Source organism: Mus pahari, chromosome 3 (genome assembly GCF_900095145.1).
Source record: "Mus pahari chromosome 3, PAHARI_EIJ_v1.1, whole genome shotgun sequence".
Lineage (NCBI taxonomy): Eukaryota > Metazoa > Chordata > Mammalia > Rodentia > Muridae > Mus > Mus pahari.
This window is the reverse complement of record NC_034592.1, coordinates 111306947-111319821: the sequence shown is the minus strand read 5'-3', so window position 1 is coordinate 111319821 and position 12875 is coordinate 111306947. Positions and strand designations below refer to the sequence as shown.

Here is a 12875-nt window from a genome sequence, read left to right as displayed (position 1 = left end):
TTTTTTTTTTTTTTTTTCTTTTTTTGTTTTTCCTTCTAATGAAGGCCTTAGTTACAAACTTAGCATTTATAATAGCCATATACAAACTGAAGCAGTAATTCAACACAGATGTACGGTCGTCGCGGGTAACTCGCCGTGAGGACAGAGACAACGGAAAACTTCCCACTTACACCAGCAGCTGCTTCCTTTATGCCCATCTTGTGGGAAAAGAATAAGCCTTCTACCTTAATTCCAGACGCTGCTTTGCATAACTGCAAAGACAATCACTGTGCTTGGACAGTTAATGGTTTAAATGTCTGTCTCAGCTGGGCTTTGAGACTCTTCCCAAGACAACCCCCCCCCCCCAAAGCATAGTAGACACATCCAGGCTGAAGGTGACACCTCTCTGTGAAGAGACACAACACAGGCCAATGGCAGCCAGTCCCATACCAACAAACAACAACAACAAACAACAACGACGACATAGGAAGAACTAAATAAACGCTGCTGTCAAAGAAAGCTTGCCAATTCACGTGGCGACAGAGGGAGTATAAAATTAGTCAGAGAGGAGGTGAGAGCCAAGTTCCTTCCCCGCTGACCTGACGGGCCAACTTCGTGACACTAGTCTGAGGAAGGTTGCAGAGAACCAGTCCAAAGTGTACAAATGTAACATAACCGGGCTCCAAGCCCCGCCTTCATCCAGGTGACTTCTCAGTCGGGAAAACACCAGACTGAAAGAAAGATCAAAGTTAAGAGTGAAATTTATAACCACGATTAATAGGTTCATTCTGATTACAAACACTGGCTACGGCGACTGCAGGTGCAGGAAGACGTGGAAAACGGCTGTCATCACTGTGAGTTTATGGTGACAGTCCACTCATCTGTGTGAGCTCCTGACATGCCTCTCCGCTCGCCCACAAAGGCAGGGCAGACACAGCGGCTGGCAGCTCTGTTGCACAAGACTCATGACCCAAGCAAGACAGCTCGAGGACATTCTGAAAAAAATTCCCGGTGTAATGGGACACTGGAGAGTTGCTCTCCTGTGCTCCGACCACTAGAGTGGCCTCCACACCCTCCTAAGACAGGTAAGAGCTCCAGTTACCTTTCATGATAATGGGACTATCATAGTGGAAGCACCAAGACTCCATGGGAGGTCACAGGCTAAAACTTTCCAACACTAGACTTCATTATAGGATCAGCACGGGAAGCGCGTGGACACAAAGCTAACCCTTAGCGCTTGCATTGTCTGGGCCAGACTTTCAGCTGAGAAGCCACAGAGCTAAAGCCGAGGTGCAAGTGTGAGGTGGCTGCCACGGGGCACATCATGCAGGACAGCTCGGGCTCTTCCTGAACAGTCCATCTTTTCCTTTAAGTCACTGAGCTGCTTCGACTGGTTCAGAATCTACACACTAGTTTAAGTGAAACCAAGGTTTGTATTCTCATATACCCTAACATCATATTCCTCCTAACCTCATCGTCACTATTTTGTGCTAAGAAATTTCTCAAGGATCCAAAAGAAATCAACAAGAAACGAACCCACTATTTGTGGGGCTGGGGATCAAATCCAGGGCCTTGGACGTGATGACAAGTGTTATCCCACTGAGCCCCAAGAAACTCCCTTGCGTTTTCTCTAGCACAGTTATGCTATAGAAAAGTAACATTTAACACGGCCTGTATAGCCTGCATTCTGTCACGTACATGCATTCCCAAGGTCAGCAAGAACACTTGCTGCTCTTATTTACAGAGGGCCTAGGTTGAGTTCCCAGCACCCCCATCAGGCAGCTCATAGCTGTCTGTACCTGCCATTTCTGGGGATCCAATGCTCTCTTCACGCACACACACACAAATTACAAAAAAAAAAAAAAAAATCTTTAAAAACTCTCAAATTTCTCATTTATTCCTAAATTTCTTATATTTAGATCTTTTAAGAATAAGCATGGGAAACTACACCCCATACCTGAAAGTATAATCTATTCTAAGAGACGAGGGGTGGGGACCTAAGACAGGCTGACAGCTGAAAACTGTTAAGTGTTCAACCTGTTTCAACTTACCATGTACACTCATCCTGAGCTGAAATGGTTTTTATTATTTTTCAGTTTCAGCTTCAAACCCTCTTTCATTCCCAAAGATGCAGAGCTAAGCCCAAGCATGCCAAGTAAACTGTACTGTGCAGACAGGCCAGGCAGCAGCACCAATGACCGCAAGGCAAGGTTTCGTCATTAGACAACGCACTCCCTAGCTTTTACATTAAGGAAAGGCAGAAAACAAAACAGACACTTCATGCCCCCACACAGGAACTGTGCCTCTACCTGGCTGTGGCATCAACTGTGAGCCCCAATCACACACACACACACACACACACACACACACACACACACACACACACACACGAGCCAGAAGGACATGGGTTCTAAGGGGAGCCGCGTCACCAGTGCCGCCTTCTCTTGTCCCATTGGCAACGAGCCAGGGCAACAACAGGAGGAGCCCGAATCCCTTCATCACCAACATCAATCTGGGGACAGGCCACAGCTCTCCTAACGAACAAGGGGCTCTGGTTTGGACAAAAGTCAGAGTTAGAGAAAGCAAAGTGAAGTCAGGGCTTCCCACAGACACCAGGGACTTAAAGACTTAGCCTAAGTATCACTTGGAGACCAAAGAGGCCTGGCCTCTTAGAGACCCAGGTCCGGCTTGCCATTAAGTAGATGCTGTTTTATGCTATGAATCCTGGGTTTGCCCAGCACGGGAAAGCCTCGTCCGGAAGGGCTTGAAACTTTCTATAGCAACGCGAAGCTAAGGATAGCTCATCACCTTGCAAGGTACAGGGGGAGGCAGTTTTTAAAGTCTTGACTGTTCAGATAGTGGGCCTTCCAGTGATTCAAAAGCACACCCCTTGCTTTGAAAAGCTGTTCCAGAACACTGACTGGCAGGGGAGAGTGCTCCTCTGCTTGTCTTGAGACCGTTCTTTTCAAAATACACATTTCTGAACTCTAGTCAAATTTCTGCCACAAATGGTCCGTCTCCAGCAGGTGGCCTAGACTCAGCCCCAAGGCAGGCAGAGCCTGTGTGGGTAGGGTTTCCAGATGTCCCTCCACGGTCCAAAGATTTGCCGAAGAAGCCAAGGTTCCCCTCGGGGTGATGTTCAGGTCCGTCAGCAGACCTGCAGCAGGTTCACACTTCCCTTCCCACCCTATTCAAGCGAGTTTCTAGAAAATATTTTCCCTTTTTGCTTGTTTACTCTGGAACCCGAGGGCTTCTGAATTACACACCGTGACATTCCCACGACCACACGGTTCCCCGTGAGTGGGTTCCGGAAGGGCTGGTCTTTTCCACAGATGTTGGTCAGTAGAGAACACTGCACATCAGACATGCCCATGATCACCTGGACACTTCGTGGGAGGCAATCAGAAGTGCTGAGTTCCTTACTAGGTGACTCCTGTCTGCTGGGTTATTCTTAAACTCCCACAGCATGTAGAGAATGCAGGCCCTCGCTGGATGGAAGAGAAAACTGGAGCTCAAATAGACTTGCCCAGTCGCACCGTGGTCCTTGGGTCAGCAGAGGAGCAGTCGGAGATTCCGCCCAGACTTGCTCTGAGTGGTTTTACAAGGCTGCAGAGAGAGGTGACCAAGGCAGGCAGCTGACAGCGTTCCATGGGCTGGAGATGTTCCATTCAGACAGTCTACACATACAGGCAGCCCTCAAAGGAGTCGATGTGGGGCTGGGGGGGAACAGTGTCCCTGGAAGACCTCTAATACAGGCTGGGGCGAGGTGTTGCTTCACCAGCAGCAACAGTGTAACACACAAGGGAGACATGCATACCCAGTGACAGGCTGCTGCAAATGCCAGAAACAAAGGTTACAGAGCCAGATGTGCAGTAGACACTATTATATTTGTTCAGGCAATTTTTAAAAAAAATTTATTTCCTTCAGTAGTAAAAAGTCACACATCTGTATCTGTACTACTTATAGTTAAGCACAGTTTCTTCTTCCTTTTAGTCCTAAGAACTTTAGAACCAAACTTGCTATTAACAAGTCTGTCATCTTTTAAAAGAACAAGTCAGGGCATGTCTCCCAGGCTGTCTTATTCTCTCTTCTCTCTCTCTCTCTCTCTCTCTCTCTCTCTCTCTCTCTCTCTCTCTCTGGGTGTGTGTGTGTGTGTGTGTGTGTGTGCACAGCACCAGCTGTAAGCACACAGATACCCTGCAATCTGCCTCTACAAGCCACAAGCAACCTGCACACAAACTTAAACCAATGTTTCTCCAGTGCATCTCTTCTATCTTAGAATCCAATCACACACAACTTTAAGACTTGGGATTCTTTTAAATAAATGCCCCCAAGGAGCATTATCTATTTTGAAATTAGACTGGGTTATCCACACCTACAGGAAACAACAGAGAACAGCCTGAGAGTATGCCACTAAGTCACACAGGGCAAGTGAGAGGAGTGACAGGCAGTGTGGTTAAGAGGATTGCAACTAAATTTCTAATCTCTTTTTTCTTTTTTTTGAAATAGGATTTCTGTGTATACAGTCCTGGCTGTCCAAGAACTCCCTCTGTATCAGAGATCCACCTGCCTCTGCCTCCTGGTATTAAAGGCGTGCACCAACACTCTCAGCTGTTAAATCTCTTTTTAAGTTATCCCATGCAGACAATAGCAAAACACAAGCAAGAGAAGTGATTTCTAAAATCCTGAGCTCTGTAGCCAATAGAGTTAACCTTAGTCTAAATTGATGTTCCATAGCCAGTAAATGATCAGTATTAAAATATGGGGTCCCCCGGGAGTGCTAAGTGCCTTAAGAGACATCATAACCTTTCCCCCAGGGATGACACCCTGGGGATGTTGCTGTTAGGACAAGTGGCTTTTCAGACACCAGATCTACCTGATCTTAAGATTCTCAGTTGTGAGCCACCATTGAGCCAGGCAGCCTGGAATTGTCACGACATCTAAACAGCGTAAGAAAGCCCACAAATGGCAAACAAGACTTAGGTGAAAGATACAGAGAGACCTGTTCCCCGAGGGAGGAGCAGCTCTACTGCCAGGCCCTCCTCCTTGAACATCAGAGAGCATAGCTAACACTGCAAAGCACAGGAAAATGGAAAGGAGGAAAGGCGAGGGCTTCGGGGTTCTCCGCAGACACTGGGGCAGTTTCCTCATCTTCTCACTACCTCCAGAGCCCAGGCAGGTTGCTCAGAAGCCTCTATCTGGGAAGCCCCAATAGGCAGAAGGAGAGAATTCACCAGCAACTGTCTGTTCTCACCAAGGGGCTCAGGGAAAGGATGACTGAACACAGAAACCGACCGGAGAGACCAAGGGTGCTCTCGTGTCACCGAGAGACACTGTGGGCTGAGTGTCAGGTCTCTGGCAGAAGCACAGTGGCACACATCTGTAATCTCAGCATCTGGGAGGTGGAGGCAGTAGGGTCAGAAGATCAAGCACCAAGCACACCTTTGGCTACACAGTAAGTTCAAAGTTACCCTGGGCTACATGAGGCCTTGTCTCAGAAAAAAAAAAAAAAAAAAAAAAAAAACCAAAAAACAAAAAACCTTAAAACTTAAGACTGCTTCTTCATAGTTCCTTCTGGATATACAAGAGAGGGAATATTTCTCAACTCATTCAGGCCTTGATATAGAAAGCAAACAGCACTAGCAAACACCTTTCAAGGTTTAAAAATAATAAAATATTCAATCCATTATTGTACACAAATGATGCTTTGCCCAAGTAGAATTTATCTCAGGCATATAAGAGCACTTAACAATGTTTGAACACTGTACCACACCATGCCAACAGGCTAACAGAATCATGGTACAAACATTTCATTAAAGCCTAACTCTGAAAATTCTCAGGAACTTAGGGGTTTGGTTAAAATTTCCTAAACTTAATAAAGATTCTAAGCAAAAATTAATCAAGATAAATAAACAAGTATCCCCAAACACCTATAAGTAATCTAGTTAATGATTTTACTCTCTAGACAGAGAACTGACAATCCTTCAGATGACCTTTATCACTTCTATCAAACAAGACCACAAGGCTCTAGTCAGTGCAAAAAAGGCAAGAAAAAAAAAAAAAAATGAGCCGCCCACTATGTGCAGATGACCTGAAGGTCTATGGAGATGGCCCAAGAAATGACTTCACCTACTCATGTAAATATGTATCCATGTTCTTGTGTCTGTCTATAATAGGGGCACACCTCCCCTGTCACCACAGATATGCTGGGAATAGATATGTGCTTTATGTGGGATCTGAGTTCCATTCCCAACACTGTAAGAACAAAACACAACCCCATGGACAGGCTCAGACAGAGCTCCGCAGGTTCCAGCATCCAGGTGTCTTGTGTTAGCCACGATGGCATCTGCAAGATGTCCCGTCTTTCACAGGAAGCTCTCGCTCCAAAGCAGAGGCCAATGGCATAGGACGCTGATGGAACTCTGCTAGGCCAGTCCAAAGCTGAAGACACTCACAAGCACCCCAGAGGCCCTGCTGACAATCAGTACTCAACTGCTTTGCATTCCCAAGTTCACACTGGCTATGCTTCACATGGAGAGTGTGTGCAAAGATCAACCGGTTCGAGAAACATATGTGGCATAAACACACTAGAAAAGGCAGTCGGTGGCTGTGGGAAAGGTTCTTTTTTATTAAGATTATCAGCCGTTCACCAAGAAATGGCTTGGCAAGTCAATCCTCCCAGAGTATATGGAGGCTGATACCGAGTAAATGAGTTTCACATACTGACTTCCAAACAGTCAACAAAATGTTCTTGTAAGATGTTTTCAAAACAGTGGGATGAGGAGGAAACTGTGCCGGTATCCCTAATACGGTATCTGCTTGCCAGGTATCTCCAATGAGACCCTTCCTTTTTCACTACAGTAAAGATACAAGGACCTGGGGCTCTACCCTGTAGGAGAGGTTGCCTAATGGGGAAAGCTTTAGGTCCAATCTCAACACATCAGTGGAGAGGGGGACATGGCTTTTAAGGCACACTTTGTCTCCTACCTCTCAAGTTGCCAGCGGAGAAGAGCCCTTGGCTAAGCTGGACCTCTGTGCGACCAGTGGTTCATACCAATCATAAAGGCTCCTTTGTGAAAAATGTATTTTGCAATAACTTATCAAAAGCAGCATTGAAGATCTTAATGGTTGAGTAAAAAATATTAAACAAGTCCAAAAGATAAAGAGATCACGTTTTAGCTGAGCCTAAGTAGTCTACAGGCACAAGTAAGATTGTGAGGGTGGTCACAAAAGCAGCAGTGGTGGACAAAAACTCGGAGTGTATCTAATTTAATAACCTCACATCTGGCTAAGTCCTCTTATTCTGTCAGTAATTTCTGCCCCATCCCATCCCATCCCAATACACCCTCTCCCCAAACAAATCTCTCAAGAACTTACTGGTAAAAACCTACTTTGGTGCATTAACTTTACACAAACCCCAGTCACTTGTTTAAACTCATGCATTAAGCTAGCATCATCCCAATCTACTGGAAGTGCAATCTAGTTAACACTTCACAGCTATGACCATTAACTCTGCCTAAGAATTTAGACTGTGATCTTTAAAGCTCTGTATCAGTCATCTCAAATTATGATGAATGACACTGTAATTAGCTTCCTAAATAGTATGGGACCCCAAACAAAACAATTGTGACTATCTTCATATCAGAAAATGCTCTAACTCATCCACTACTCCTAGTTAACAGGAAAGGAGAAAATATTTCCCCAGATTATTCCACATGCAGAGACCATTACCTAAGCTCAAAGTATTAAGACTCTACTAACTTCCAGAGGGTTCTTAAAATGCACAGGTTTTTAAGCACTTATACCAGGGAGCTTTGTTAACTCAGCACATGCCCATAGACTGGGTGTATTGCACGCTAGAACAGTAGCAAGGGCCTGTTCAGAAGTACTTCTAAAAGCAATAGTTAAAGTAGTAGTAGATACAAGACTTCCTGCTCCTTTCTGTTAGGAGGGCTTAACAGTCCCCAGAGTGGTTCATATAGGACATGTTCTTGACACCATGGTCAAGTTCCTAATGTCATCTACAAGTCTGACTGGCCCGACACATACCAAACATGATTGTGGATGATAAGGATCAAAATAAATGGCTTTTCTTTTGGTGGAGAAGCAACATGCAGAGCCATCCTTTCTTGAGGGGTGTACCAGAAATGTGCATAGCCCAAGGCACAAGCTAAGAGGTCTTAAGAGTCAAATCTCAATCTGCCTTTTAACAGTGACTATAGGATCTAAAGTAGTTGTTAACGTTTAAAGATTGGGATATTTGACTTCAAAATCTGCTTGCCTGGTTATGATGTGATATGGAAACACTTGTACTCCAAGAACTCATGTCCCGCTGGACATAATCAGGGGCAACTTTAATGCTGATGGGGTAAACACTCTCCAAAATGCCACTGTCCCCACCAGCTGTTTCCTTGTTAGTTGTACCAGGCATCACGTGGATATTTTCTGCCACTTGGTTAAGATTCTCCAACTGATCTGGGAGGCGTTAAGGGGAGAAGTTGGAGAAGTGGATGAGTCTGAGCAAATTTTATGTATGAAATCTCAAAATTAAGAATATAGTTTTTAGAAAATTCTACAACTGACTTTAGCCCCTGAAATAAAAATCTACAATCTAATCTCATCTATCCATACTAAATTCAATCCCTTGAAGCAAAAATGAGCTTAAAGGAGAATTGGGGCATAAATTCATCTTCAGGGTTCTATGTTGGCTCTGCTGATATACACTTCATCTTTGCAGAGGCTGTCTTCAGAAATGACCAAGTTGTTCATCACTTCCTTTTACATGCCTGGTGGTTATTAAACTATTTTATAAATCTGAGAGTGTTCCTTTCCAACACAATGACATTAACATCTAAGCTTAGTGGTTAAAACCAACTGTACCAATAAACTTTGGCTAGAAGGCCACAGATTCAAACTTCGCAGCTCAGTAAGTTGATGTTTGTACATCCATAAATTCACGACACAAACTTTACAAGTTAAAAAAAATTTGTTGAAATCTCTACACATCTTGTTTCCATCAAAATATAGAATGAATCACTTGACCGATTCTATGAGGCTTTAAATGCTCCCCACAGCCTTGAAACCGATATTCAAACAAGCACACACAAACTGCCTCTTACCCAGCTATGGCTTACCCATTGCACTGAGATAGTGGTTGAAGGCCTGGCAAGGAGGACTTGGGGTTTGTGTTGACTTGTCACAACTCATGGGTGCCGGGCTCCTGTCTGTGTCAAAAGAGAAATACCCACTGGAGGACCGGGACAGCAGAGAAGATCTTCTCACAAAGATGAAAAGTGGGGATCTGGTAGCAAAAGGGCCAGGGCTGGCCGGTGGGGCCAGCGGGCCCTGAGGGCTGCCGTGGGGGCAGCGGTCCCCTTCGCCGTCGGGATTACCTTGCGGTTCTGTCTGTAGGGAGGTAGGGGCCCCAGGCCTGAGCTGGGGAGGCCTCTCAGCAGGCTGCAATTGTCCACCTTCTCTGTCACACTCAGAACTTACATCAGAAGGTTGCTTGGCCATTTGGTCTTTTTTTCTGCAAGGAAACAGGAGGGGGGTCAACAAAAACGATTATCTTCAGCAAATTAAGTTTTAAAACCATTTCATCCACTCGTTAAGAATTCTAGAGTCAACCTCAGATTCTTTGTTATGTTGTTTACTTTTCTGACTATCTTCCAAGTAAGACCAAAAGGGCACCCAAAATAATGAAGGTGTGTTTATTTTGACGCAGAGTGGAACTAAATCAGACTACCAAACAAAACAAAGTATCAGCGCCACAGCTTGTGGAGTCAGTCGGTGCACTCACGCACACACAAGTTCAGAAGTTTTAGGAGAAGCAGCTCGTGGGACGTCTATATTTCGTGCTTTTCCTTCAGGACAAACTTGAATCAAGTCTGAAAATCCCAGCGGGCTCTCATTTCCCGGGCTCAGATGCAGCGCTGAAGCACAGGAGCGGGCGCAGATGCAGAGATTGCAGGCGGCTGGCCGCCTTCCCTGCTCCGGCCCCATTGTTTGCCGAAAATGCTGAGGGCAGCAAGTCTGGAGAAGGTTTGGCAGCGGCCGTCAGTCGTAGTAAGTGCGTCACAATAGAGTTTGTAACTCTGAGCGCAGCTCCGCCCGGGTCGAGCGCCCTCGGCCGCAAGGTCCCTCCTGCTGCCTGCCCTGCGCGCCACCCCAAACACTAAAAACCACTTCTCTCGGGTGCAACCTTGCTGGAATGTGCACACTTCCAAATGGGGGCCTTAAAAGACATCCCTTTGAAAGTTCCACACCTAGCTGCGCGCTCTTGGCAATACCCGGCGCAAGGCTGACTCTTTCCCTCCCCGGGCCACCACGCCGAGACTCACGTCCGCCCCTTCCCTTCCGAGTGCGGCGAGTTGCGCCGATCGAACGATCCCTGCACGTCGCCACCGAGGAGGCAAGGGAAACAAAGCCGGGTCCTGGGCTCCAGGGCCCCGCGCCTGCCCGTCCGCCCTCCGCCACGCTCCGCCGGGGAGCCCAAGGTTTCGCGCGCCGCGCCTCTGGCCCGCGCTGCACCGGCCGCCGCCGGGATCATCCTCCGCCTCCTCCCGCTCCGCCCCTCGCGCGCAGCTCCCGCTGCGGCGCGGGCACCGCCAGCCCTGCGCCCCTGGCGCCGGCTGCCAGTGCTCCCCATTGGCCCGCGCGCAGTCGCTCCCTATCGTAACCAATGGGCAGAGGCGGCGGGGGCGGCGCCTACGGGTCAGGCAGCCGAAGGCAAGGCGATTGTTGACAAACTCGCCGCCCAGCGCCGCTCGGGCTGTGCGGGCCACCGCAGCTCCGGCTGGAACTTAGGGGGCCGGGCAGCTTCACTTTGCGCCCCGCCCCACCCCTGGGCCAGGCCCGGACGGCGCGCGCTTTGCGGGAATTCCCGCCGCCAGGGCAGCAGGACATTAGAGACAAAGCGAGACACGCACCCCTCGGAGATCCGCGGGGCCACGATCGCACTCCAAGATACTCCGGGCAAAGGCCCTAATGCCTCCGCAGTCCCCTGAAGAACTTCTCAGCAACTTCACCTGCTGTGCCCCCATGTGCTACCGAGTACTACCGACACGAACCAAATATGAACGACCATCTCGGGTCTCAGGCATGCACATCCAGACCTCTGCCCTCACTGTTCAGTTAGCCTTCCGCAAGCAGTGCCTGACCCGGGGGCAATAGGCTTGCGAGTTCAGGGGTCCGCCAGCCTACGCGACTGGGTCCCGGGGCAATCGGGCTAGAAGGAATAGTCGGCTGGCTGGGGCTTGGAATACACGTAGCCTATGTGGTCCCGGGGGTTTACGGGGTTTCTTGTCTCCTGTAGATAAGGTGTTCCTCAATATCCACAGGACGCTCGCAAAAAGAACCGGGCCGCCAGGGACATCCGGAAAGGTGAAATTGGCCACTATGGCCAAACTGGCTTGAATGGGTACAAGCAAAGTCTGGGCGCCTGTGATTTTAATACTCAAACCTCCGCAATGAACCCGCGCCAGCTAAGAGTTAAGTCTACCCGCCCGCCGCTACCGCGCGGCTACTTCTCCCGGGCCGCCTGGGTCGCGGCGACGCTTCCCGGCTGGACGCACTACCCGCACCAAGAAGCGGGACCTCGGCTCCAAGCCGAGACCACTCGCCCTCCCTGTCCGCGAGAGATGCGTCAGCGGCCCCTCCTGCAGCATTGCGTCCCAACCCAGTCTTCGGCTAAGTGCCCGCAGCTTCAGTGCCCACAACCCTTCCCCAGAAGTGCCTTGGCACGCAGCGACCTCGACCCGACTCCCAGCGTTCGCCTCCTGCAGCCGCGCGCCACGCGGGGCAAACCAGCGCCTCCACCCGCACGTGCGACAGCAGAGGCAGATGAAGCCGCAGAGGTAGCTGCGGCGCCTGTCTTTTATCCATCCCCAGCCTGCGCCCCGGGAGTCACGGAGTGTTTACCTTGCGTTTCTCAGTCCGAGAATCAGAGTCAGACATTGGGTGGACGAGGGCCAGGGAAAGGGCGCCGAGGTGGTGGCGGCGGGAGCAGCGGAGGTGGTGTGAATCCAAGTGGAACACAGCTCGCAGAGCGGCTGCAGGAATCCGGCGACGGCGACGACAGCAAGGACCGCAGAGCTCCAACCAGCTGGTGACCCAGTGCCTGCGGGGAGCGAAGTGAAAGCAGCCTGCTCTTTAGACTCTGCTGTTGCAGAGCCCCGGCTCCCGCGCCCAATCACAGCGGGCTCCGCCCCATTAATCCGCCCCGCGAAAAGCCGGAAGGTAAGCCCCACCCCCACGGCCCCCAGGCCGCTGGCGCGTGCAGGCTGCGACAGGTAGTGGGGAGGGTGGCCCCGTCGGCTGTCCTGCAGTTTGCGTGCGCCGCCCACCCTGGCGTGTTTACCCTAGTGTCTTGGCCTGCGGGCAGCTGCATGCACGCCCATCCTCCACTCAGAATGTACCCGCCCCTCCCCGTCCGCCCGTGGCCGCCACCTCGCAGAGCGGAACTTAGGGGGCGCTCAGCGTACACTGCTCTGTGTCCAGCCCGGCCGCGGGCGCCAGTGGGAAGCCTCAGAAGGCGCTCCTTCGCCCTTGCTTTGCAGAGCTTCTCAGTCCCAAACCATGAGGATTAGATTGGTGCAAGGATGGGCACTGACCTTTGTCCTTTCCTAGAATTCCTGACCTCCGGGGGACTCAGATCAGCCAGATGCTCACCCCTCTTCGTCTGCACCTCAAGCGAGACTCTTCATCGCCGCCGCCTTCTGCCTTCTGTCCTCTTTTAGGCTCTCCTTGGTGTTGTGTTTGTGTGTGTGTGTGTGTATGCTGCTGCTGTTGTTGTTGTTGTTGTTGTTGTTGTGTTTTATATGTTTGTTTCCCTAGTGCCCAGTTACTTAAGAGGCAGAGGTGGTGGTGAGAAGGACAGTTGAGAGACAAGGGAAGCG

At 49.4% G+C, this 12875-nt stretch overlaps 1 protein-coding gene across 5 annotated transcripts in view; it reads right to left on the bottom strand.

The window, feature by feature from the left end:
• Positions 1–12122, bottom strand: part of Bcl2l11 (BCL2 like 11) — a 36545-nt gene extending 24423 nt beyond the window's left edge. Inside the window, exons 1-4 of one of the 5 annotated variants that reach the window (XM_021193180.2) lie at positions 11899–12122; positions 9372–9508; positions 9114–9203; positions 6585–8454 (exon numbers count right to left, since the gene is read on the bottom strand). In XM_021193180.2, the coding sequence (XP_021048839.1) occupies positions 8246–8454; positions 9114–9203; positions 9372–9495 (423 nt within the window). In that variant the 5' untranslated portion in view covers positions 9496–9508; positions 11899–12122 and the 3' untranslated portion in view covers positions 6585–8245. Of the gene's footprint in view, positions 1–6584; positions 8455–9113; positions 9509–10319; positions 10552–11898 lie in introns of those variants that run through there. The other 4 variants (XM_021193176.1, XM_029537041.1, XM_029537042.1 and 1 more) reach the window with 4 other exon arrangements.
• Positions 12123–12875: the final 753 nt, after the last annotated feature.